At 46.2% G+C, this 27,759-nt stretch overlaps 2 protein-coding genes across 2 annotated transcripts; both read left to right on the top strand.

The window, feature by feature from the left end:
• The first annotated feature begins 594 nt into the window (after nt 1–594).
• LOC124691888 (uncharacterized protein At2g34460, chloroplastic) lies at nt 595–2,270 on the top strand. The gene is made up of 4 exons (XM_047225173.1): nt 595–928; nt 1,022–1,138; nt 1,264–1,536; nt 1,866–2,270. Exons 1-4 carry the CDS (start codon nt 629–631, stop codon nt 2,031–2,033), a joined length of 858 nt encoding a protein of 285 aa, XP_047081129.1. The 5' UTR covers nt 595–628; the 3' UTR covers nt 2,034–2,270.
• A 5,709-nt stretch (nt 2,271–7,979) lies between these two features.
• LOC124683402 (60S ribosomal protein L18a-like protein) lies at nt 7,980–10,274 on the top strand. Its single transcript, XM_047217915.1, has 4 exons — nt 7,980–8,214; nt 8,288–8,408; nt 8,973–9,087; nt 9,924–10,274. The coding sequence occupies exons 1-4, from the start codon at nt 8,064–8,066 to the stop codon at nt 9,981–9,983; spliced, it is 447 nt and encodes a 148-aa protein (XP_047073871.1). The 5' UTR covers nt 7,980–8,063; the 3' UTR covers nt 9,984–10,274.
• Nucleotides 10,275–27,759: the final 17,485 nt, after the last annotated feature.

Here is a 27,759-nt window from a genome sequence, read left to right as displayed (position 1 = left end):
GTCAGCCTACAGGATTCCGTCAACCCTAAGCCCCAATCGGAGGGCATTGTCGAGGAGCACCCTCGTCATCCCCCGTAACGAAAATGCCTTCGTCACCGTTGCAGCCATGTTCGATAACCAGATCCTCCAGTGGCATCGACATGATCTGGTTCATTCAACTGGCCACCTGATGGGACGACCGAGTGAGCGACATGATCCTTACTCGATGTGAAACATAACAGTCTTAACTGTGACATACACTATTTTGTATATTTTGTAAACCACAAGGGCAGTTAGACGCCTCCAGAATATGAGCATAGTGAAATCTTAGTCAGAAAGATATAATTGATAGATTATTGCATATGATGTTGAATTAAGCCTTTTTCATGATTTGCATGTTATCCAAACACTATTTTTGAAATATTATGTAGATATATTTTTTTAATACCTATAAATTTAATGTTTGTATGTAAAATAATTTAAAAAATCCGTAGCAAAGCACGGCATTCAACTAGTATGAAAATAATAAAGCATGACTACATTCAAAAAAGAATTTACAACACATGCCCAATACAACAAAGTACAAGCAAGACGGTACTAGTGTACTAGAGACATCTCAAAGTAACAGACCACAGGCCACACAAAACCAATGGCCGGTGTTTTCCACGCCACCACCGCCCGTCCCCTCCTGCCTCCCGTGCTCGCCTACCTCTCCCCCGCCACCAGAAAGCTCAACCTCACCTGCCCGGCCGCCACCACGATGGACGGCGCGTCGGCGAGCGCTCCGGACGCCAAGAAGACGACCACCGTGTTCGTTGCCGGCTCGACGGGGAAGACCGGCAAGCGGGTCGTCGAGAAGCTGCTGGAGAGGGGCTTCGGCGTCGTCGCCGGCACGACGGACGTGGGCAGGGCCCGCGGCAGCCTGCCCCAGGACCCCAACCTGCAGCTCGTTAGTTCATTTCCACTTCAGTAGTTAGTTTGCTACTACTACTGTTAGTCTGTCAGTAGCTGTGTTGTGAGATGCGTGTCGGCTGAACTGCAGGTGAGGGCCGACGTGACGGAGGGCGCGGACAAGCTGGTTGAGGTCGTGCGCGGCGTCGACGCCGTCATATGCGCGACGGGGTTCCGGCGGTCGTTTGATCCCTTTGCTCCCTGGAAGGTTTGTCTGCCAACTAATCGAATTGGGAGTTCAGTTGGATGCCTGAATTGCTTGTCGGTGTCAGTGTTCGGTTTTGTTACTGCAAGTGATAGCTAGTTGAAAGACTGAAAGTTATGGTATTGCAGGTGGACAACTTAGGGACAGTGAGTCTCGTGGAAGCATGCCGAAAGGCTGGAGTTACAAGATTCATACTCGTCAGCTCCATTTTAGTAAATGGTGCCGCGATGGGTCAGCTTCTGAATCCAGCCTACATTGTGCTTAATCTGTTCGGCTTAGTACTCGTTGCAAAGCTGCAAGCAGAGAAATACATCAGGGGATCAGGAATAAATTACACCATCATAAGGCCTGGAGGGCTTACAGATCAACCGCCGACCGGGAGTATAGTCATAGAGCCAGAGGTAAAGCTTGTGCAGTTTTAAGAAGAATATAATTTGCATCTCAGGTCTTCCATTCGGTCTCTGTCTCACTCTGATTAGTAGTAGTGTACATCTTCGTCACGTAATCCTGAAGTTCCATAGCTAGTGCTGAAATCATTCCATTATTTGTCGTGTGGATATAGTAAAAATAGCCTTCGGTAGCTTGTCAAATCATATTGTTAGCATTGCAAGTTTTGGGTACTTATGATGCAATTCACATGCTCGATAAAACTTCGATGCCTTGTTATCAAGCGACAGTTCTTACAAGTTACAAGTAAAGAATGTGATGTTTGTATGTGAACCATTTGCAGGATACTCTCTACGATGGCTCCATATCGAGAGACCAGGTTGCAGAAGTGGCTGTGGAGGCATTGTTATGCCCGGAGGAGTCTTCCTACAAAGTCGTCGAGATTGTCACCCGAGCTGATGCTCCAAGTCGGCCCCTCAAGGATATGTTTGCTTCTATTAAACAGAAATGAGTGCTTGAGCCTAAATAGATACTAGGAACTAGTAGTACTGTGCCTAATACTAGGGCGTCTGTGAAGAGTGTTGTAAACTGTAAGAGATATTTCAGTGATCGTTCATCTATAGAACTTCTCACCGAAAACCTACTGTGTTGGTTTAGCCAGAGATACAAAGGAGGTTGGCTTCCTATGCGTAGTACTGTACAACATTTCTATATTTTCATTTCTGATAAAGGCCGATATATTAACAGATATCAAGTTTACTTCGACTCTGCAACAAGTGTATATCTGGCTAAGAAATTGAAGCTCTTACAATCTCGAAAGAAAAATAAGTTTTCAAAGTAGTGAATGAAATGCGTCTGAAAATGTTTGGTATGTTAGCCCCATCCCGTAGTAACAAGTTGCAGCCTTTCACACCAACAAAACCTCGATCAGCCAACGATTCTTGAGAAAGAGGGAACATACGGAAGATAGGGCCTGTACGACCACCCACCGAATCTGATATTGCCGAGAGTATGAACTTCCCCACGGTCCATGTCATACGAGAGCAACACGTACTTCCGGTTCCTTTTCACACCGAAGAAGACGGTGTTGCATTCCGGATGGATCCCAACCAAAGAGTACTCCTCAAGATCAGTGATCTTGGCTCCGAAAATACGGGTGGTGCTGATGCTGTACCTGTAGGTCCACTGGTTTTCGTCGTCGCCGCCGTCGCCGAGAATCCACACCGACAGCGTGTGCTCATCCCTGCGCCGGTGGCTCACGTACCGATGAAAGGGCCGTTGGACGAATAGCGGTACGTGGTGGCCATGGATTCCAGCAGAGGGATGGTTCTCCAAGTCGTCCCTTCCGTGTCAACGGCGACGATCGTCGAGCTGATTGTGACCAGATGCAGCATGCCGTGGTGGAAGACGCCGCGGTGGGACACCTTGGTGTCCCAGGCCCAGCCGCTTTCGTGGTGGCTCCACGCTCCGGCTTCCGAGGAGTATATGTCGACGTCTTCTGTGAACCAATCCCAATCCTCGTCGTGCAGGAGCGCGAAGATGTGGAAGTGGCCCGATGCGACGGCGGCGAGGAACATCCGCATGTCCGTCCTGAACCGGTGGCCATTGCCGGGGACGGTCACCCACTGCTGGGTGGCCGGGTTGCACACCACGTAGTCGGATGCGGCCGCGGATGTTTTACTATGATTTTCTATTTTTAGAACAGCTCGATGTTCTATGAATTTGGGTCGCCGAGTGATTGAATAGTTTTGAGAATCAGCCTGTGGTTAAGTGGTTAAGAGAGGCAATGGCACCCATAATCTATTACTTTTTCTTTCTCAAAATGTAAGGCGTCTAAAGACTGGTCAAAAATCAAATTTTACTAACTTTGATCAAATATTTAAAAAAAAATATTTACATCTACAATATCGAATGAACATATTAAAAATATATTTTATGCTGAATCTATTCACGTTGATTCAGTATTGCAAATATTTATATTTTGTGTATAAATTTGGTCAAACTTAAAAAACGTTGAATTTTGACTAAGGACGGAGATAGTAGAGTTTAAATCTCAGGTTTGACACTTGGTGTATCATAAAAGGTGGAATATTCTTCAGTGGGAGGCGACGTTTCTGTCGACATTGAGACGCATGTGGTAACTTCGTTAATCTCAAGACCCGTTGGATAAAGTTTTTTGACGCAGTCTCTCGAAGGTGCTTATAGGGTAAGGTGCGTGTGCGAGCATTTGCGTATCTGTGAGCCTCTACGTTTGTACTGTGTTTCAAAAAAAAATGGTTGTGAGGTTAGTGGTATTAAGCACATTAGGCAGACCCTAGATTTAATGTTTTGATGTCTCGTAAAATATTTTTTTCAAACACTGTTTATTTCTAGCTATTTACGGGATCGGAGAAGATTTTCCGAATCCCAAAAATTCCTAATAGTCCGTTTATTTCTCTAGGTTTGGAGGGGATAATCTCGAGATATCTCATAAATTCTTATATTTTTGCCTAGATTAAAAACTCTTCATCATATTAGTGTATTTTTTTGGCAAGAGTATTTGTGGGGTTGGGAGGGAATTGGATGAATACCGAATCTCCTCCCAACCCTAAATCCTTCGGGCTGAAAATACAAAAGAAGTAAACAATGTCTTAGTAGGAGGTGACTATTTCGATGGATATCGGGACGCATGTAGTGACTTTTCAATCTCAATACCCGTCGGCTCAGTTTTTCGAGCTTAGCCTCTCGGAGATGCCCATAAAGATAGGTTATGCATGCATGCGATTCGTAGAGTGAAGGTATATACCATACGTGAGAGAATCTGCGAACAAAAAGCTTAAGCTAGCTTGTGGGGGACAATACGTTTAATTCCTGCTCTAACACAGAGCACGGTCTTGATGTACATACTCAGAGCAAGTCCAACAACACCCCTATAACCACCCCTATATCAAACATATGGGAGAAAGAAGGAAAAACATTGCTCCAACGGCTCCCCTATAGCCTCCTCTAAATATTGGTGTCCCCAACTCAGCCCCCCCTCTCTCCCTATGCATTAGGGTTGCGAAGGTGTCCCCAACACATACCCCAACCCATGTTATGTCTTGTTATAATCTTACATGTGGGCTCTACACTATTAAAATACATGTGAATATGACATTAGGGAGGAATTATAGGGGAGCTGCTGGAAAGAAAAAAAATAGAGGAGGAATCTTTTTAGGGGTGTCCCCTACATGAAGATATAGGAAAAAAAAATGTAGGAGTCCTGCTGGACTTGCTCTCACACGACCATATTTTCATACCCTTTTTGGGGAGCCCAGCCATATACACAGACTCATACACATGTCACAAGTGTCATGGACAATGAGACACACTTTGCGCCAAATATGTGCTTTCGTGGGATGGAACAATAAAATCTTTTCATATGAAAGAATAATCATATGTGTCCAAAATAACAGAAATACATATGATCCAGTTTAAAACTTAGTAAGCCGAAGAAAATAGGGACTTATGATAAAGGGCCAAAATAAAAAAAAAGGACATATGATCAAATATCCCGACTTAAGATATATGTGTACACACGCGGACACCAACAATGCACTCACAAATTACACAACCCCCTTTAGATTAAAGAATAAAGTCATGGAGCTCAAGCACCTAGGGGATAATGATCCGTTCTCTCCGGTGGTACCAACTTCGGGCTCGCAGTTCTGGAGGGCCATCCAGAAAATTAAGTGGGTTTTCAAGCTGGGAGCTCGACATAAGGTCTGTGATGGGCGCAGAGCCGCAGAACCTACTTCTAGCTTGACTGGTGGACTGGCCGGGTTCCCCTGAGAGCTATCTTTTCCCACTTGTTTGCCTGCTGTGACAACCAGTACACAATGGTGGCGGGTGTTCGATCAGCCGAGGGATGGCAGATTAGGTTTTGACGGCCGTTCGGGATGGATGAGACAGTGGAATGGGACAACCTTTGCAGGGTGTTTGACCTACACCCGTTCACACCGAGCGTGGATGAGGTCTCGTGGTCTTTAGAGAGCTCGGGACAATTCTCCACGAAGTCGATGTACCCAAAACTGACGCGGGGGGCGGCGGTTGCACACTTTAGACAAATTTGGAAGGCCAAGGTTCCTCCTAAGATCAAGGTGTTCCTCTCGCAGCTTCTAAGGGGTAGACTTCCCGCTAAAGACCAATTGGCCAAGCGGAAGGGTTCGTCTGATGGTCATTGTGCCCTGTGTGGGGAGTGGGAGGATGGAGACAACATTTTCTTCGGGTGCCATCTTGCCAAGTTCATGTGGGCAGGAGTTAGGGAACTCCTGAAATGTACCTAGAACCCGACGGGGGTTGGTGACGAGGGATCACCTCGCCAATGCCTACGTATTGTAGACTTGGGTTTCGGGAGAGAGCGGCGATGGAGATTCCGGGAGCGAGATTAGGCACACGACGTACCCAGCTTCGGGTCCCCTCGGTGGAGGATCCCTACGTGCTGCTAGCAATCCAGTATATGATCATAGATGTGTTTACAGGGTGCCGCCGTAGGCGGAGCTATGTTGTCTATATTCTGTCTATCTGTTTTCCTCCTTATTTCGGGTGCCTTGGCTAGCTTTATATATGCAACCAGCCTAGGGTTTTACAAGAGTCCTAGTCGACTACTTCTTCGGGTTGCCTTGTTGGGCCTTCTCCATATTGGGTCTTCTCCATATTGGGCCGAGCTGGATATACTAATAATGGGTACCCGAAGGGTATGCCCATGTCAGTAGCCCCCGAGTTTATAGGGAAGTCGAAGACTTGCGTAGAAACTCCAAGCATAACCATCTCCGAAGTCGAAGAAATACACTGCAAGGTCCATGTCGTAGATCATGTGTAGCGTAGATGATGTCGATGATTCTTGAAATTATCGGGTGCGCGGCAGCGCTCCCGATGGGAGTAGCCCCCGAGTCTATGGACAAGTGCTTGCACTTAGGCATAGACTCAAGTTGTACTACTCGATGAAGAACTTAACTATATTTCTGGAAGACTTGATGAAATCCATGCGCTCCCGATGGGAGTAGGCTCCACTCGAGTCGTAGAATCGAGTTGAGTCAACAAACCTTAATTGACGTAGATGCTGTCGAAGTTATCTTTCTATCGGGTGCGCGACCAGCGCTCCCGATGGGAGTAGCCCCCGAGGCTACAGCCAAGTGTTTGCACTTGGGTGTAGGCTCAACTTGCTTTTAATCGACACCACAATTTTTCCTCTTTCTTGTATCTTATCTGGAGGGTGAACAATACTCTCGATAAGAGTAGCCCCCGAGCCTATACGCAGGTGCTTGCACCTGGGCATAGACTCAAGTTGTACTACTCGATAAAGAACTTGACTATATTTCTAGGCGCAGCCCCTCGTTTTATTGACTCCAGGCCGTTGCTATCTATGTTGTTCAGGGATAATGGTAAATGGGGTTGGTTCATCTGACGGATCAGGTACCAGTTAACTGCTCTTGTGGCAATCCCGCAAGAACCTACTTCAAGATCACGTCCCTGGACATGATCTCGGCGCCAATTGACGAGGGATCACCTCGCCAATGCCTACTCCCAGTTGGGGACTTTGTGTCCATTGTGCAGGGGCTGTCGGGGCGGATGCGTAGACTAGCATGGTTCACCTTTGCAGCGCAATCCTGGACGCTTTGGAATAAGCTAGCTATCGAGGGACACATCATAAATAGCCCGGCTGACGCCATCTTCAAAATATCTATCTATATGCAGAGCTGGAGGGTACTGGTCAGACGGACGGACATGACCTTGCTCGACGCGGTGCTGGACAAGGTTAGGAGACTTTATGCGATAACAAGGACTTGAGGGGCAATGACGACTTTCCGCCGGCTGTTCTCTATCTTGTATCAGTGTGTGCTGTGTGCTGGTAGTTGTAGCCGGGGGGCTTCAGTTGTGTGGACTTTGGTATTTGTCGAATCTGTTAAGTGTGGTATATATCTTGAGTGTATGGTGTAACTGAACGCTTGTTGCGCGCCATTGGGCTTTATTTTTTTTTCGATAAAGGGTGCTTTCATTATTTTTAGGGTTGGGCTTTATATATAAAGCCGGGTCTTTGGACCTTATGTTTAAAAAGCTCCAGCCATGTGTTTCGTCGTTGTTTCCGACTCGATGAGCATGAATCGCGATCGTATCAAACGGTCTATTAATACCTTGCGATTTCACGAGATTTTAGTTGTATGTGCTTGAGCACAAGTTCAACTATAGCCACCAACCAATAGTAGACTAGTGTCACTAAAAGTGTTAATTAGTTTTGATCAATGTAAGGTAAAAATAAGTATTGATCAAAATCAAACTTTACAAAATTGGCCAGGTTAATTCACCTCTATCTAAAATAAATCATTTCTTGAGTGATTTGAGATCATACTCCACCACCTTCTCCCATTCTCCAGCGGCATCACCAACAAACGTCACACGACTTGTTAAAACAAAACGTCACACGATAGACGCACTTCCACCTTCCAAATTCGTCCCCAGTACCGGCGACCTTTTTCAGCCCCTCCCAAAAGGTCCACCACACCTTGAGATCTCGTCCAGTGCGATGCAAGAGACCAGGGGCCCCACCGCCAAGCTTCCCTCCGTCTCCCACTTCGCCGGCACCAGCCCTCCCCCGTACCCCCACTACTACGGCACCTTCTCCCCTCCGCCTCCGCCGCCGGCCGCAGCAGCCGCCTACAGCCCCTCCCTGAACGGTCGGCGCTCCTTCTCCCGCGCTGTCCCCTTCTGGTTTTGTAGAGACTGAAACGGGCTCTTCTTGATGTGCAGGGTGCGGTGCTGAGAGCGTTGTTGCTTTCCCGTGCACCGTCCAGCAGCAGGTCTTCGCGGAGGGCCTCCCAGTCCGGGAGCCGCGGCTGCCTTTCTGGGGCGTCGGCATCGGCTGGGCTTTGTAAGTGTCTTTCTGCCTTTGAGTGCTATTTATTTGTCTCCAATGTGATCGGTGCGGATTGTTGAGATGATCTGGCGAAGTTAGGAACACTTTGGAACTGGTAACAGCATGAGCACGTGACGTGGTTGCTGCTTAGTGTGTTAGCGGGGGATTGAGCGGGTAGATGTCTCCAGCAAGAAGTTCATGTAGCAACATCTATAGTATATATGCTTCAGGACCAGAAGAAGAGTTCATCCTTGCTAGTAACCGTTTGTGAGCTACTTAGTACTCTTGTTGGTCTAGTTGGGTAAGGTCCCTTTGGTACAAATCGCATAATGTAGCGGTTAAATGGTACTGGATTTTGATTATGACACAACTTGATATAGCACAAGAGGATTGTCCTAAACTGGCATAGTAATCTGTGGAGTCTACTGCTCTGCTATCTAGTAACTGACATCGATCTTTAGCATAGGTGTAGTATTTCATATCAAGGAGTTTGTTTAAGTTCATTGCTCTTACCTGCAAATCTAAAATGAAAGAACGATGGATCCATACTGATGACTGTATATTGGTTTTGTTTTGAAGGTTCTTATTCGGGTTCTTCTTGGCTGCAATTCCCTGGTATACTGGTGCTTTTCTTCTATTCTTTGTTGCATTGGATCACCGGGAGAAGCCTGGATTGATTGCCTGCACAATTGCTGTAAGTACCCCCCAGTTTCTACAACTAATGCACATATAGACATATTATTTTATTTCTGGTGCAAAATAAATGGAAATCATGTGGGCTGTAACTGGATGTGCTTCTTTATCTCAAAAAACAAAAGAAGTATAGTGCTTCATCTTCAGTTTAAGCAATATACCACTAGCACTGATGCTCCTTTTGTTAGTCACGGTTATAACTACCTGTTTGCTAGGAGGCTACTGATTAATAAGTACAATAAAAGGCATCAATGAAGTGACGTTTTTGTTCTGTGTGCAGGTATATATTTAGTTAATAACTAATAAATATGGATATAATTTGAATGAAAAGGAGAGTTATTTAGATAGGTCCCATGCTCTGTCATTCGGCTATCTTCATGACGGCAATTATCCCATTAGCACCCAAGGATGCTTACAGTTTTGAAATGGTAGCAGCAAGCAATGATGAACACAACATCCTACTTATGTGCTATGGTATCGACTTGTTAGTATATGGCCAACCCAGCTGAAATACTGAAATACATAGATCTGTTTGCAACATCTTTCAGAATTTATATGTTTAGAGCAATGAACATAGAACAAAGGAGCGCCATCAATTGCCTCGCGGCTTGATTTATATTACCTTTGGTTTAGTTTATGTTGAATGGTATATCTACAATAATGGCCCCAATTGTAAGAAGTGGGTATAAAGCTTGCTCTCCTCTGAACCTCTATGTTACACAGAAAGATGTTACCAAATAAATTTGGTCAATTAGATTGTCGAGGTCAAGCTCAATGCGTTGTGATGCATTTAATTAATTTCAGTTTTGTTTGATGTAACCAAGGATTCTCTTGCAGGGCATTTTTGCACTAGTCCCATTCATGCTCAATGGCATAAGAATGCAACCTTTCTGGTGATGCTGGATGTCATCAATCCAAATTGTAACTATAAGCGCCACATTCTTCATGTCCTCTTTCGTTGATGCTGGAAGTTGCAATCCAAATTCACAGGTTTCTGTAATTTAAACACCATATGTCTATAGTTGTAATATACTGCCCATCCATGTGAAGAACACAGTTGATTAACATATGTTTTAAAAGAATATATTTGCTTGGATAATATTCACAGGGTTGTAAATATGTAACCTTTGTGGTGAATTGTAGCCCAACAATTTGTTTTATGAGAAAATATGTTGTAATTGGTAGCAAGATCATTTGTTTCCAGGAGTCGAAGTCTTGATGAAACAACATCTTTTCACAGAAAATACATGATAAGGCGGTTCCTATTCCTTGGCCCTCCCTGTCTCCCGTTACATTCTCACATGACCACTAAAATGATAATACATGTGAATTATCCAGAAAATTTCAAGTAACTTTTAGGATCTCTTTGAGGGAAGGCCACCATGACGACTTCATTAATATGAAATAATACTCGTCACGCTGGACCAATAGAAGTTTTAGGATCTTTTAGATTTGTTGGATTCAAAAAATGCTGAACTAATAGAACTTTGTACAAACACCTATACAGTTGAATTGATTTATTTAAAGCTTGTGGAGTTTGATGTTTTAACCTTATTTGCATCACGATAACCCACTTTATTAGTTAGTAATTTCTTCTCGTTGTTTGTAAAATCATGTTTGTTGCCGTAGAATCATGATCCCTAATGTCAGGGAAGAAGGAAGATACTCCTTTTTTTTTTGAGGTAAAGAAGGAAGATACTCCTAGGTGTTTTGTCTCAACACCGACAACAAGTCGGTTTTATAAAATACCCCTAAAAATGTCGGTAATGAATATATGCACATTGGGGGAGGACACCACCCCAATAGTGCGAGAAAATTTGTATAGACTATATGTAAGTCTTCGGAGTAGATGGCCTCAGAGCATCTCCACTCGTTGGGCCTGCCCACGACGAAATGCGGACGAAACAACCGCCGGATTGAACGAAATAAAGTCGTGGGGAGTACCGTATTTTCTGTCCACCCGGAGTTCGCCGGACATAGTTCAAATTCAAACAAACCGTCGTCCCGCGCTACAAATACGGCCAGTTGATCGGCAAAAGGACCAGCAAAAGGATCCGATAGGAGGGAAATTACACGGGAACAGGCTCATCGGCAGTCCCTGCTGGGTTCTTCTTCTTCGACGGCTTGGCTTCCGTCGGCCACATCCTCCACATACTCGTTGTGCGCTGCGACAGCTGCCGTCGCCCTCGCCTCCTCTTGCGTGAAGAACCCCGGGCTCGCATCGGCGGCGGCCATGAAAAACCCCGGGCTCGCAGCGGCGGCCATGGAGCCGGAGGTGATCATCTCGTGGATCTCCTCGTCGTTCGGCGCCGCCATCGCACCGAACGGGAGCGGCCCTCGTCGCAGGGCCGGCGAGGTGCCCTCGTATCGGTTCCCGCCGCCGACGTCGAGCTCGGGCGGCGACGGCGTGAACCTGGACGGTTGGACGTAGGAGCCCTCTTGGAACATGGCAGGCGGCGACGGCGAGTAGATCGAAGGGGAGAAAGTCGACGGGGAACTGCATGTACCTTGCGTCAGCCATTGGCCGGGGAACATGGCACCGCCGCCGTGAGCATGGCCCGTGCTCATGGCCATGCTGATCTTCCTCGCTTGTTCGTCCTGGGCCGCCGCCGCCGCCTTCTTGGCGGCGGCTTTTTTCACCCTCTCCACCCTGACGCTTGTTTCGACCTCGCGCCGGATCTCGTCCGCCGCCCACTCTGCGTTCGACGTACCCGGTGGCCGCACCTTCTTCGCCCGCGGCTTCCTCTCCTTCGGCGGCATGGTGGTGGATGAGAAGACGAGGAGGAGAAGACGAGGACGGGAACTGGAACTGGAAGATGAGGAGGAGAATGGACAAATTCGGCGGGAGAGTTTGGGGATATGCAAGCAAATTGGAGGGAAATCGACAGGATTTGGCTTTCCTGTCGCCGACTACGAGGGTCCACACGATGTTTCGCGCCAAATTCTTTCGTCCGGAGTCCCCGAGCGCGCCCCGGGGGACCGAGGATGGCGTGGGCTCGCCGGATGGATGAAGGGCCAAATCCGGATGAAAACGAGGAACCGGGGGCGCGACTGGGCCGAATTTCGCCGTTCGGATGGAAAAAACGTCGCTCGGGGGCCTCGTCGGGGAGACGAGTGGAGATGCTCTCAGAACATCCAATGATGAGGACATTGCAAGCCTTTGGCAATGTGTGAAGATACAGGGTTCATGGATGATTGGGAGCATTGATTGCATGCCCGAGGTAGAAAAATTAGCCTACAATATAGTATGGTCACTTCAGTGGCCATTGACATTTAAGGTCTTGCATTTGAGGACCTATAGATATGGTATTATTTCTTGGGATGAAGGTACTCACAATGACATCAATGTCTTGAAAAGATCACCCGTGTTTGCAAAGGCTAGAAAATAGAGAAGCTCCAACATGCGAATTCAAGGTCAATGTCCATGAGTATAATATGGGGAACTATCTTATTGATGGTATCACCCTTCTTGGTTAAACTTTGTGAAGAAAATATCAAATCCTCACGGTGAGAAGAGAGTCCACTTTGCAAAGTATTTTTGGTTAAAAGGAACATTGAGCGAGTATGTTGAGTGTTGCAAGATTGATTTGCAATTGTGTGCGGACCTTCTCGCTTTGGGACCAACATACCTAGGGAAACATCGCAACTGTTTTGTGTGATCCTTCACAAAATGATCATAGAGGATGAGAGAAAACCAAGAGATAGACTATGAGTATGACTCCCTGAGGACTCCACCCTGGAAACTCCAATTAGATCTTGGAGGAAAACCGTCTAACTTCCCAAATTTATTCCAAATTTATTCTGGTTTGGCGACAAATTACACTGACCTTGTGACACACCAATTGTCTTATTGATAAGCGGTGGCCCGATCTTCTCAGCAAGCAATGGGGGTGATGATGATCACATGGTGATTGCAGCGGAGGTAACTTGGATGAAGTGGATGATAACTTGTATGACGCAACGAGATCTCTCGATTGATCCCTGTCGCCAATGCAACAGCTCTCAACCCTGCAAGATATTCGCAACTCCACACACTTCGCACATAGCCGCCGACCACGAAGCGGTAAGTTGCAACCGTCTAATTCCCAATGGAACAACAGATCACACAAGACTTTTCAGATCTACACAATATCAAGCAATATGGTGTAGGGAATTCAATAGTTTTGCAGAGCAAACAACTAAGAACTAGGGTTTTTCTTAAACGTGGTCTAAAGCAGCTAGGGGGCGTCCTGGGCACTTATATAGGCGTCCGGGATGACCTCTGGTCGAAAAGATACAAGAATAACACACCCAGAATAGATCTGGTCGAGACAGACTCGGACACGGCCGGTCTGGGGGCCGGTCGACCGGGCCTGGGACCGGGCTGGCCGGTTCAAACCGGGCCAGAGACCGGGTTGCAACCGGGCGGGCGAAGTGTCGCGCAGTAACCCTCCCGGTTGGCATCAGCGTGGCGCCCGGTTGGCGCCGGGGTGGATCCGGCTTGCCGCCCGGTCGGACCAGGCCAGGGACCGGGCGCGCCGGCGTGGCGGCCGGTGTGGTGACCCTGCATACCACTGCATGTTGTAGTATGCCAGTCGTTGATATAACATTCACGAAGTACCATTCCGCAAATATTACATCCCTCAGAGTAGTACAACAGAACATAGCAGGTCCATAACTCATTCATTTATTATTACAAATATCACACACATGTTGTCTCGGAGCTCCTCTTGGGTCCTAAGAGGAATACCCCTGGGGTTCGAGGCGAACCCAACTTAGCTTACAATATAAGAGTCTCATTAAGTTATACATTTATTTCTTCGAGCAGCTAAATACTAAGAGTTCGGGCTGCTCGGCTTCTACTACTACTCGAGATGTTCAGGCTTGATCTCGTCCGGAAGCCTCCCCGGTTCTGTAGACGATGAGGTAGTCTATGCCCTCAATACCTCCAGAGAGGTCTGGTTCTTCATAGCCGATGATTTCGGCTCCTTCATTGTTGTCGTAGTCCTCCTCCAGACGATTCAGACAATCTAAGCATGGGATTTAAGAGTGGTATGAGTACGAGCGTACTCAACAAGTTCATTATAGAGAAGAGGTGTTTAATGCACTAGCTACGATATTAGACCGTAAAGTCTAATACCAATGCAAGTTTTGGTAAACATTTCTTCAAGAGATTGCTTTTATTCCAAAGAGCTATGTCCGTCAGCCTTCACCGGTTTACTAGAACTTCGTGGAGTTCCTTTCCGGCCGCGTTCGCAGTTCCTTATCCCGGAACAGGGAGTGACAGTCACAGCTCTTTACACTCGCAGGTGTGTTGCTTTACCCATAAGAGATCTTAACCTTGGTGCCAACCGGGCAGCTTTCCCGTCCACACTTCCTTCGGTGTGAGGCCCGGTATAAGGTCTAGCCAATCATGTTCCTCCGCTACCTCGAACACCCACCCGTTGTTGCATGCCCCGACCCTGGGTCCACGCCGGTCCCATTATTCCCGTAATTTCAGGGTGGACCCCGACCACGACGACAGTGCCGGGCTCTACCATACACTCCTACGCCGGTAGCTGCAACCCATCATAGACCGCATTACCGTGGGGAATTAGAATGGGATCCCCACCCTCCGGTTGTTCCGCAAGACACAACCGCTACGGCAAGCAATGCTTTACCGTGGGGAATTAGAATGGGATCCCCACCCTCCGGTTGTTCCGCCGGATACAAGTCGCTACGGTAAGCGCATCCGTTGATGAACGAGAGGTGGAAACACTTTTGACTACTCCGTCCCACTCCGGATCTTATGGTTAACACGGGTATTACGGCACAAGAATCACCGGCGACATTTGTTGTTTAATCCTAGATGGATATAAACCCTTGCAATGGAACCTCCACCATATCAACACAATCCATGGTTCCATTGCCCACCACATAGTCATATTCATAGTTATGAAAGTAGTGGTTTTGGTTTTTATGCAATAGTGATAACCATAGTACTTTGCAAGTAATTTGATAGAAATACTCAAATGACATGAGCAAGTGATGAACTTGCTCGAACACTGCAAAGTTTTGCAGTTGGAAGGTGTGGACTGACCCTTGTCCTCTGTCTCTGAAAAATAGCATCATTGTCCGATAAGGGCAATGGTTAAAGAAGCAATTATGCATGATTCAAGTTTTAGGGTTTGTTCCCCCCTTCCGATGTCGTTGTTATTTTATGAGAGGTTAATACTAAGATAGATTTAGAGATACTCTGTTTAGGGTAAATTCAACCTTGAAATATTGTCAAGGTGTTTTAAAAGTCCAGTTGCATTAATGGACTTATTTTTATTATTGAAAATAATATGTGTGATTTAAATCATTATTTAAATCCTCAAAATAGGACTTACTCTTAATTATCTTCAAAAATTCTCTTCGATATTTTATTTAAATAGAGAATTTTATGCTGATCCTTTTTCATATTTTTAATTTATTTTTAAGAGCTTTTATCAATTTTCTATTAAATTTCAAAGTTTCAGCATATATAGGAATTATGAAATACCTAAAATACCCTTGGGCCCCACTCCGTCGGTGGCCCAAAGGGTTGAGTCAAACCCGAGCCGCCCCAACCGGCTCCGGTCGGACTCGGACACGCTCCCTCCCTCGCACGCGAAACCCTAATCTCTCTCTCTCGCTCTGGCGACCAGAGTCGCCTCCGCCGTCGCCGATTTATTCCCGCCGCCCTAGGCCGTCGCCGGCGACGAGGTGCTGCGGATCTGGGTCGCCGTTCGACGGCGAACCAGATGGTCCGCGCCGATCTGTCGCGGGCGTTGCCGTTCGCTCGCCATCGTCGCTCCAGTGCGCCAGGCCGTTGGCGTCCGCCGCTGCCGCGCGTTGGAGAGGCCGTGGCCCTTCATCCAGGCGCCTCCCCTGCGCGTGGTGCAGCGCTAGGTGCGGTGGTGGTCGCCAGGCTTGGCTTGGCCAGGCCTGGTGCCGCCGTGCTCCGGCGCGCGCCGCCTTGGCCGCCATGACCGCGTCGGCCACCTCCTCCCTGGTGAGTTCCTCTCCTTCCCTTCTACTTCTTCTTCCTCACCTCTTCTTCGTCTAGCTTGACCATGGCCTGCTTGTCCTCGTAGAGGTTCTGGCCGTGCTAGTCTAGCTGTGTCTGCTCGTCGTCGTTTGTGTCGCCTGCATGTGCTACTTGTGCTATTGCTCGTGTCTGCTTGTGCTACCGCCATGAATTCTTGCTACGGTGTCGCTCTATTCTGCCCATTAGCTATGCTTAATTCTTGCTATCTTGGTTATCTCGTGGAATACTTGTTGATTATCTGTGGCCAATTCAATATCTGGTCCATGCTCTGTTGCTTAGTGATGCTCTAGCATGCCCTAACATGCTATGGCAAGCTCTGATGATCATGTGTTCATCAGCAGCTGGTTATTGGCTTGCTTACCTGTGCCTGTGCATTGCTGTTACCTATCTATGTGTATGTGTGTGGCACAGATCAGTGCTAGTGCTTGCTCAAGCATCACCGACACTTGCGAGTGATCCTCTGGATCATTAGCATGTGTCTGTTTCATGATTTACTTGTTAATATCAATTATCTATTTTGCTTTAATTGATAGAGTGGATAATTGATGTGAACTATACAGTGATGATCATCACAATTGGTTGGATTAGGCTAGATGGATGCCCACAGTGGTTGGGAACCCTAGCCCTTCTTTGAACCCAATCGTGGTGATGATATTTGTATTTGACTTGTTGGTTTGGCTGATCTAGGGTTTGAGGTGTCCCCGGCAGTAGTCATGTGCTGCCCTAGGGTAGCTCCCCTATTTGTTGGCTTGCCGTTGCTTACCAAATGCTTTCTCGGGTGATCCATTTATTGGATTGCCGTTGGCTCTTGATGTTGAAATCAAACGTAGACAATATTCTGTCTAGGTCTGATGGTCAATTAGCTGTAGGTGCTAAGTGTGTGTAACTAGGCTGACTTGTGCTCTCATCTCTTGCTCGGATTTCTTCGCTTATGCAATTATTGTCATATCTCGTTGTTCCCTTTTGATGATTGACCAGTGGCCTTTCTCGCTCTTGCTTGCACCATATGGTTTAATAACCAGATGATGACACAATCTTGGGTATCACACCCTGTTGATCATGTGTGCTTGATGCATATGCTTATATATGAACAAAACCATCTGGTTTGTCCATGATACTTGGTATACCTCACTCCAGCTCCTAGAATGTGCTGTTGGTGTAGAGGTTTGCCTCTGTGTTGATCTTATGGTTGCTTTGCTTGCCCTCCTCCTCCTGGTGACTTGATGAGCTTGATTTAATTCAGTGGTGTGCTGGAATAGATTGAACAGTGAGGCTGTTCTATCTGTTCTAGCTGTTCTTGGTGTTCTTGGTGGCTTACCAGTTCAGTTCTGCCGATGGATGATTCAAGTGACTAGGGTTTGGCTGGGAAAAGCTTTTATATGCTGCTGGCTTGCTCTTGTTGGTCGACGGCACCACCTGCAGCTTGTGGTGACTCACCCTGGTGTGTGTGTGTGTGTGTTGCACATGCACACAGCCTTCTGTGCTGCCTGGTTGTGTGTGTGTGCAAGTGCTGTGCACTTGGACTTGGTCCTATCTGTGGCATGGATCTGCTCGGCGTAAACTTGAGCATATCCACTTCATTTCATTTGTTTGCTAACCTGCCAAGTGGCAATGCCACTTGGCATAATATGCTTTATGTTTGTTATTTGCATGGATCAACCTGATGCTCCAAGAATCATGGAGATCATCAAGTATAAGGCTAAATGAAGACTAGATTGTAGTGTTAGGATAGAACATTAACTTGTACTTTTCTTTTCTTTTCATTTTCCATTTTGTCCAATTCTTGTAATATGTTGTAATATTCATTTGTTTCAAATTTTGAATATTGTAAATGACAATGTATTATGTGTGTGATGATCAATAAAGCCCAAGTTTTCCTTATTGAGCTTAATGTAATAGTTGTATTACTTGTACCATTGCTTAATGGTAATTGTTTGTGAAATTATCTCAAATTTGAATTATGTGATGATTATTTAATGTTTGAATTTGAAATTCAAAGTCAAATTTGGTTTGAATTCAATCAAACAACCTAACTTGTAATTCAATCATGCAACTTAAGTTTGTGATGCAAACTCTCCCCTCTCTTCTCAAAACCCTAGTTTAGTTGAATAAGGAACAAGTTTGTCGCACTCTCGAAACCCTAACCCTGTAAGGTGTCGAGAGAGAAACTTGTCCCCCTTCGATGCAGTTTTTGTTTAAAAGCGCGAAATTTCCCCGTAAATTACAATGCAATGCACATCCCTTACTAAAATCTACCCCTCGATCGTCTCTAAACCTGGGATATTACAGCCTTTCCCCCTTAAACAAAACTTCGTCCCGAAGTTGTGGTTGTAATACCTGAAGAGTTCGGGGTATGTTTTCCTCAAGTCTCCCTCCTTTTCCCAGGTAGCTTCCCTCTCGGGATGGTGCTTCCATTGTATCTTGCAGTACTTTATCGCTCGATTCCTGAGTTGTTTCCAGTTTTCCTCGAGAATCTTCGCTGGCTTCTCGATGTAGGTCAAGTCTGGTTGTAACTCAAGCTCTTCATGAGATACTGGTTCATCTGGGGTCTTTAAACATTTTCTGAGTTGCGACACATGAAATACGTTGTGAACCTGAGATAACCTTCCCGGTAGTTCCAATTCGAAGGCTAACCCTCGGTTTTGACTCAGAATCTTGAAAGGTCCGATGTACCTAGGGCTTAGCTTTTCTTTTACTCCAAACCTCTGAAGGCCTTTCATCGGGCTCACCTTAAGATATACCATGTCTCCAACTCGTGGCTCCCAAGTTCTCCTCTTTGATCGGCATAACTCTTCCGTCGGCTCTGGGCTATCTTGAGCCTATCCTCGATAATGTCAATGATTTGTTGCTTTTCCTTGACATAATCGGGGTTGAACTCTTTGCTTGCTCCGGCTTCATACCAACATATGGGTGATCTACACTTCCTTCCATACAAAGCTTCGAACGGTGCCATCTTTATGCTGCTTTGATAGCTATTATTGTATGAAAACTCTGCTAGTGGCAAGTGCTCCTCCCATGATCCTCCGAAGTCTAGGGCACAAGCCCTAAGCATATCCTCTAGGATATGGTTAGTTCTCTCCGTTTGTCCACCTGTCTGAGGATGATAGGCGGTGCTATAGTCCAACTGGGATCCTAAAGCTTCATGTAATTGCTTCCAGAATGCTGACGTGAACACGGATCCTCGATCTGACACGATCTTCTTGGGCACTCCATGTTTGCTCACAATCTCTTTGATGTAAAGATCAATGAGTTTTTCTACTTTATCTTGCTGGTTTACTGCTAAAAAGTGTGCACTTTTCGTCAACCGGTCCATGATTACCCATATCATGTCCTTCTTTTTATTTGTCATGGGTAGTCCGGTGATGAAATCCATTCCTATCTCCTCCCATTTCCATTCTGGAATGGGTAAAGGTTGTAACTTTCCTCGCCGGACTTTGGTGTTCAGCCTTCACCCTTTGGCGAGTATGGCATTCCGCCACATATTGTGCTATTTCTCTCTTCATGTTGTTCCACCAGAATAGCTCCTTTAGATCCATGTACATCTTCGTACTTCCCGGATGGATGGAGTATGGTGTTTGATGTGCTTCCCGGAGTATTACTTCCTTGATTTCAGCAATATCCGGAACACAAATTCTTTTCTGGAACCATAATGATCCCGATTCTCCTCGATGAAATTCTGATGGTCTTCCTTCATCTATCCTTCTCATCTCCTCCACGATGAATGGATCGTCCAACTGACCCATCATTATCTCATTCTTCAGGTTGACATTTAGCTCATCGGCTACTTGTAAAGCCGATAGTCCTTCATGAGCTTCTTTCTCCCAAAGTTGTATTTGGGCTTGACTTATTTCCTTCTTCAACTCCGGTGATAACTCTTGTTCCACTCCTCCGATGCTCTTCCTACTCAAAGCATCCGCTACAACATTAGCCTTTCCTGGAGTATAATTGATGGTCAAATCATAATCCTTGATTAGTTCTAGCCATCTTTTCTGCCTCATATTGAGTTCCTTCTGAGTGAAGAAATATTTAAGACTTTTATGATCCGTATAGAGCTCACACTTGGCTCCGTAGAGAAAATGTCTCCATGTTTTAAGTGCAAATACAACTGCTGCTAATTCTAGATCATGTGTTGGATAGTTCACCTCATGAGGTCTGAGTTGCCTCGATCCATAAGATATCACTTTCCGATCTTGCATGAGTACGCAACCCAATCCATGCTTGGATGCGTCACAATACACGGTGTAATCCTTGCCAACTTCAGGAACCGCTAATACCGGTGCTGTGGTGAGTTTCTCTTTTAGAGTCTGAAAACTCTTCTCACACTCCTCTGACCACACGAATGGTGTGTTCTTCCTTAGCAGCTTCGTCATTGGTCCTGCTATCTTGGAGAATCCTTCAATAAATCTCCGATAGTATCCTGCCATTCCTAGGAATCCTCGGATTTCCTTGACAGTCTTGGGTGCTTCCCATTCTAGAACTGCTGCTACCTTGCTTGGGTTAACAGCTATTCCATCTTTACTAATGACATGACCAAGGAATTCTACTTGATCTAGCCAAAATTCACACTTGCTGAATTTGGCATAGAGTTGATGTTCTCTTAGTGTTTGCAGCACTATCTTCAGATGTTCAGCATGTTCAGCTTTATCTTTGGAATAGATCAAAATATCATCGATGAATACGATGACGAACTTGTCTAGACATGGCATGAAAATCTTATTCATGAGATTCATGAAAATTGCTGGGGCATTGGTTAATCCAAATGGCACTACAAGGTATTCATGATGCCCATACCTTGAGACAAAGGCAGTTTTCGGAACGTCTTCCTTCTTGATCTTTATCTGGTGATAACCGGATCTTAGATCGATTTTGGAAAAGACTCCCGCTCCTCTAACTTGATCAAATAGATCTTGTATTCTTGGTAGTGGATACTTGTTCTTGATTGTGACGTTGTTCAGATTCCTGTAGTCTCCACACATCCTTCTTCCTCCATCTCTTTTATCTACGAAGATCACAGGTGATCCCCATGGTGAAACACTTTCTTGTATGAATCCTTTCTGTTCCAAGTCATCCAATTGCTCCTTAAGTTCTTTCAACTCCTTAGGCCCCATCTTATATGGTGCTTTAGCAATCGGAGCTGTTCTCGGAATTAGGTCGATAGTGAATTCTATCTCCCTATCCGGTGGCATTCCGGTAATTCCTTAGGAAACACATCCCGGAATTCATTTACTACAGGTATATCCTCTAACTTCACCTCCTTCATGCTGTTCAGTCGTAGCTCGACTTCGATCCGTGTATGCTTGTCGCCTTGGTAGATCATTCTACTTCCATCTGGGCTTTTCAAAGATACCGTCTTGTTCACCACAATCGATCAATGCTCCATTAGCTTCTAACCAGTTCATACCAAGAATGACATCAATGTCCTTCATCGGTAGAATGAACAGGTCCGCGTCAAACGCGCACTTATTGATCATGATGACTTGTTTTTGTTTGGTATGGGTTACTACTATCGTTCCCCCCCACAGAAAGTATGGTTATGGGTGTATCTAACTTAGTGCAACTAATCCCATGTTTGATGATGAATTGTTGAGAAATGAATGATGTAGTTGCACCAGTATCAAAAAGTACTTTGCCAGGATGAGTGAGTATCTGGAGCGTACCTATCACCGCCCGATCGGAGTTGACCACCTCCTCCAGATCGGTGCGCTCAGCTTGCCGAAAGGCTTCTTATTCTTCCGAGCTCCCTCCGGTGTTTCCTCCTCTCGCTTCCACCTCCTCCCGATCGACCTCCCCGGTGTTTCTCTTGGGGCAGTCCTTCAAGCATGTGCCCCTCCTCGGCGACAACCAAAGCATATAATCTTTGGCTTCTTGCAATCCTTGGCAATATGTCCAGTGAATCCACAGCTTCTGCAAACTATTTGATTTGCAGACTGGAATGCTTGGTTCTTCCTACTACCGTAGTAGTTGTTGTTGTTGTTGTTGTTGAATCTGGGCTTGAAACTCAAGCTGGTATTAGGCTTGTTAGTAACAAACCTCTTAGGCTCAAACTTGGCCTTCTTCCTCTTTTCCTCTTGCAGTTGCTTCAAATCATCTTCCAGAGTGATGGCCGCATCCACCAACTCTTGAAACTCCGTCGCTCTCATCATACAGAGCTGTACTTTGAACTGGGGACTTAACCCCCTCAGAAACCTTTTCTTCTTCTTGTCCTCGGTATTGACTTCTTCAACTGCATACCGAGACAGCTTGGAGAATTCCCTGACATAGGTCAGGATGGCCTTGTCTTTCTGCTCGAGACTTTCAAACTCTCGACGCTTCAGTTCCACAATACTTTCAGGGACATTGGATTCCCTGAACTTCCTTGCAAATTCCTCCCAGGTAAATACCTTTCTAGCCGGATAAACGGCTACTATATTGTCCCACCATGATGCGGCAGGTCCACACAGTACGTGGGTAGCATAACGAACCTTCTCTTGGTCGTTACATCCAACGGTATTGAGCTTTCGCTCAGTATCCATAAGCCAATCTTCCGCGTCCATTGGCTCAGGCGCGTATGCGAAAGATATAGGCTTGGTGTTCTGGAAGTCTGCTAAGGTGACTCTCGGATTCTCAGGTCTCTCTACCCTGTTTTGTTGCAGCAATTCTTGGAAAAATTTGTTCTGCTGCTCCAACGTTACACGTTGTCTTTCCTCCACCAGCTGCATGAAATTGATTCCTGGCTGCTTCGTCAGCCTCTTCCTTTTGCTTCGCCCCGCGCTCCATGCGCTGCGCTTCGCTCTCCTCTCCTACTGGTCCCGACATAACCCCCTAGTTCTGCAACACAAGATGACACTCATAATACTCCATGCGCAAGTTTTCTGAGCTCAACATTGTGCACAGAACTAGTCACGCAATGGAAATCAAGAAGCAAATCCAAATCATAGAAAACATATACCATATATTTACATACTTAAGTGGTCTTATTACAATACTCAAGTCGATGTGAGTATGCAAACTCACTTATTAAAGTATATGTACAAATTTCTACAAAATATTACACTCTACAATACACGTGGTACTTGTGTATTGTAGCTTTGCTTCCCTTGGTAGTCTCTAGTCGATCTTCACTCCCGATACATTCTAGGCTTCCATCCGGTCGAACGTGTCGTCCTTCCCGACAAAACCTGGAACATAAGGTCTCCCCGTTGGCTGGTAGTCGGAATCAGATGATGATCCTAGGGAGAAATCAGTGTTCACGAACTGATCATTCAGTGCATCATAATCCACCCATCGGGTGTACTCCCCCGTGCCTACTCCATACGTATTTCCTACATTCGTATCCGACTCAACCCCGTGTCGGATACCCTCCAACTTCTTCCTCATTCCACGGATCACTCTGGTGCTGGGTCGTGGCATCTTCATTCATCTCCCCGTCATAATACGCTGTGGTACTATGAGTTCCAGTATCAAACCCCCAACGCCAACCCGTGGAGTTCTCTATAGGAGTCACGGAACGCTGATTGTTTCCGGATTCCTCTCCGCCCTCATATCCCCCATAGGAACTTCCCAGATAGTTCCCAGGTGTAACAGGTGTAGCTTCACGCTCAAGAGGATCTATACTAATGTAGTCACATGCTGAGTAGACTGGTGTGTGCACCTCATTCTCCATTGGTTCCTTCCCCTTTGTCTCCTCCTTGGGTTCAGTAAACTCCTCCAGCATTGTATCAATTGCTCCCGCCAAATGATGGTTCAACTGAAAGAACAAGGATAGTAAGTTGCGGCTATTGTCCATGTATTTTGCTGCTTCTGCTGGTTTGCGTTTGGCATATTTGAAATGGTTAAGCATGGGATCATCGTCCTCCTTCATATGAGGAATGTGTGTGAATTCGGAACCCATAAGCTCTTTCGTCTTATGCTCCCGAATATCGGTTATGGCTCTCATAACGGCTATATGGTAGGCTGTGTTCATAGTTCTGGCTTCCCCTGCTGGCATTACTACGCTCATTCCCAAAGATTCGGGAAGTCGTAGCCCTACCCTACACTTGGCCAATACAGGCACCATCATAGTACATGTATTTCTTTACTTGAATCCGGGGATCACACCCAAATTCAAGTAACATGGCTCGTAGAATATCTCGCAAGTCCTCCTTCGTATTCACTCAGTATGGAATCCATCACCTTCACGTTTCGTCCGGAACGTGAACTTGCCATGTTGGCTGTAGAAATAGAAAGATTATGAGATTAGTAATAATGCATCATAATAGAGATAATAAAGAATTATCGCACTAAAAGATATGGTTGTTTTATTCTCAATTGAATATACACCATATTTTTAGAGAATTCTTTACTAGTCCTATTTGACTCCTAACGTTCGGTCCCATTTACTAGGTTCCAACCTAAGGTCAAAGCTTTTGCTCGATACCAACTCGTGGTGACCCCGCATACCACCGCATGTTGTAGTATGCCGCTCGTTGATATAACATTCACGAAGTACCATTCCGCAAATATTACATCCCTCAGAGTAGTACAACAGAACATAGCAGGTCCATAACTCATTCATTTATTATTACAAATATCACACACATGTTGTCTCGGAGCTCCTCTTGGGTCCTAAGAGGAATACTCCTGGGTTCGAGGCAAACCCAACTTAGCTTACAATATAAGAGTCTCATTAAGTTATACATTTATTTCTTCGAGCAGCTAAATACTAAGAGTTCGGGCTGCTCGGCTTCTACTACTACTCGAGATGTTCAGGCTTGATCTCCTCCGGAAGCCTTCCCGGTTCCGTAGACGATGAGGTAGTCTACGCCCTCAATACCTCCAGAGAGGTCTGGTTCTTCATAGCCGATGATCTCGGCTCCTTCATTGTTGTCGTAGTCCTCCTCCGTACGATTCGGACAATCTAAGCATGGGATTTAAGAGTGGTATGAGTACGAGCGTACTCAACAAGTTCATTATAGAGAAGAGGTGTTTAATGCACTAGCTACGATATTAGACCAGAAAGTCTAATACCAATGCAAGTTTTGGTAAACATTTCTTCAAGAGATTGCTTTTATTCCAAAGAGCTATGTCCGTCAGCCTTCACCGGTTTACTAGAACTTCGTGGAGTTCCTTTCCGGCCGCGTTCGCAGTTCCTTATCCCGGAACAACGGGAGTGACAGGTCACAGCTCTTTACACTCCGGCAGGTGTGTTGCTTTACCCATAAGAGATCTTAACCTTGGTGCCAACCGGGCAGCTTTCCCGTCCACACTTCCTTCGGTGTGAGGCCCGGCATAAGGTCTAGCCAATCATGTTCCTCCGCTACCTCGAACACCCACCCGTTGTTGCATGCCCCGACCCTGGGTCCACGCCGGTCCCATTATTCCCGTAATTTCAGTGGTGGACCCCGACCACGACGACAGTGCTGGGCTCTACCATACACTCCTACGCCGGTAGCTGCAACCCATCATAGACCGCATTACCGTGGGGAATTAGAATGGGATCCCCACCCTTCGGTTGTTCCGCAAGACACAACTGCTACGGCAAGCAATGCTTTACCGTGGGGAATTAGAATGGGATCCCCACCCTCCGATTGTTCCGCCAGATACAACTGCTACGGTAAGCGCATCCGTTGATGAACGAGAGGTGGAAACACTTTTGACTACTCCGTCCCAGTCCGAATCTTATGGTTAACACGGGTATTACGGCACAAGAATCACTCGGCGACATTTGTTGTTTAATCCTAGATGGATATAAACCCTTGCAATGGAACCTCCACCATATCAACACAATCCATGGTTCCATTGCCCACCACATAGTCATATTCATAGTTATGAAAGTAGTGGTTTTGGTTTTTATGCAATAGTGATAACCATAGTACTTTGCAAGTAATTTGATAGAAATACTCAAATGACATGAGCAAGTGATGAACTTGCCTCGAACACCGCAAAGTTTGCAGCTTGGAAGGTGTGGACTGACCCTTGTCCTCTCGTCTCTGAAAAATAGCATCATTGTCCGATAAGGGCAATGGTTAAAGAAGCAATTATGCATGATTCCAGTTTTAGGGTTTGTTCCCCCTTCCGATGTCGTTGTTATTTTATGAGAGGTTAATACTAAGATAGATTTGGAGATACTCGTTTAGGGTAAATTCAACCTTGAAATATTGTCAAGGTGTTTTAAAAGTCCAAGCTTGCATTAATGGACTTATTTTTATTATTGAAAATAATATGTGTGATTTAAATCATTATTTAAATCCTCAAAATAGGACTTATTCTTAATTATCTTCAAAAATTCTCTTTGATATTTTATTTAAATAGAGAATTTTATGCTGATCCTTTTTCATATTTTTAATTTATTTTTAAGAGCTTTTATCAATTTTCTATTAAATTTCAAAGTTTCAGCATATATAGGAATTATGAAATACCTAAAATACCCTTGGGCCCCACCTGTCAGGTGGCCCAAAGGGCTGAGTCAAACCCGAGCCGCCCCAACCGGCTCCTGGCCGGACTCGCACGCGCTCCCCTCTCCTCGCACGCGAAACCCTAATCTCTCTCTCTCTCGCTCCGGCGACCGCAGTCGCCTCCGCCGGTCGCCGATTTATTCCCGCCGCCCTAGGCCGCCGCCGGCGACGAGGTGCCGCGGATCCGGGTCGCCGTTCGACGGCGAACCGCATGGTCCGCGCCGATCCGTCGCGGCGTCGCCGTTCGCTCGCCATCGTCGCTCCGCGGCGCCGTGCCGTTGGCGTCCGCCGCCGCCGCGCGTTGGAGAGGCCGTGGCCCTTCATCCGTGCGCCTCCCCGCGCGTGGTGCAGCCGCTAGGTGCGGTGGTGGTCGCCAGGCTTGGCTTGGCCAGGCCCGGTGCCGCCGTGCTTCGGCGCGCGCCGCCTTGGCCGCCATGACCGCGTCGGCCACCTCCTCCCTGGTGAGTTCCTCTCCTTCCCTTCTACTTCTTCTTCCTCACCTCTTCTTCGTCTAGCTTGACCATGGCCTGCTTGTCCTCGTAGAGGTTCTGGCCGTGCTAGCTGCTGTGCTGCTGCTGTGCTGTTTGTGCTGCTGCTGTGCTACTTGTGCTATTGCTGTGCTGCTTGTGCTACTGCCATGAATTCTTGCTACGGTGCTGCTCTATTCTGCCCATTAGCTATGCTTAATTCTTGCTATCTTGGTTATCTGTGGAATACTTCTTGATTATCTGTGGCCAATTCAATATCTGGTCCATGCTCTGTTGCTTAGTGATGCTCTAGCATGCCCTAACATGCTATGGCAAGCTCTGATGATCATGTGTTCATCAGCCACTCGGTTATTGGCTTGCTTAACTCGTGCTTCGTGCATTGTCGTTACCTATCTATGTGTATGTGTGTGGCACGGATCGGTGCTAGTGCTTGCTCAGCATCACCGACACTTGCAGAGTGATCCTCCGGATCATTAGCATGTGTCTGTTTCATGATTTACTTGTTAATATCAATTATCTATTTTGCTTTAATTGATGGAGTGGATAATTGATGTGAACTATACAAAGGATGATCATCACAATTGGTTGGATTAGGCTAGATGGATGCCCACAAGTGGTTGGGAACCCTAGCCCTTCTTTGAACCCAATCAGCGGTGATGATATTTGTATTTGACTTGTTGGTTTGGCTGATCTAGGGTTTGAGGTGTCCCCGGCGTAGTCATGTGCTGCCCTAGGGTAGCTCC

The sequence above is a fragment of the Lolium rigidum genome, chromosome 1, assembly GCF_022539505.1.
Source record: "Lolium rigidum isolate FL_2022 chromosome 1, APGP_CSIRO_Lrig_0.1, whole genome shotgun sequence".
NCBI lineage: Eukaryota > Viridiplantae > Streptophyta > Magnoliopsida > Poales > Poaceae > Lolium > Lolium rigidum.
This window is presented reverse-complemented; position numbering and strand designations above follow the sequence as displayed.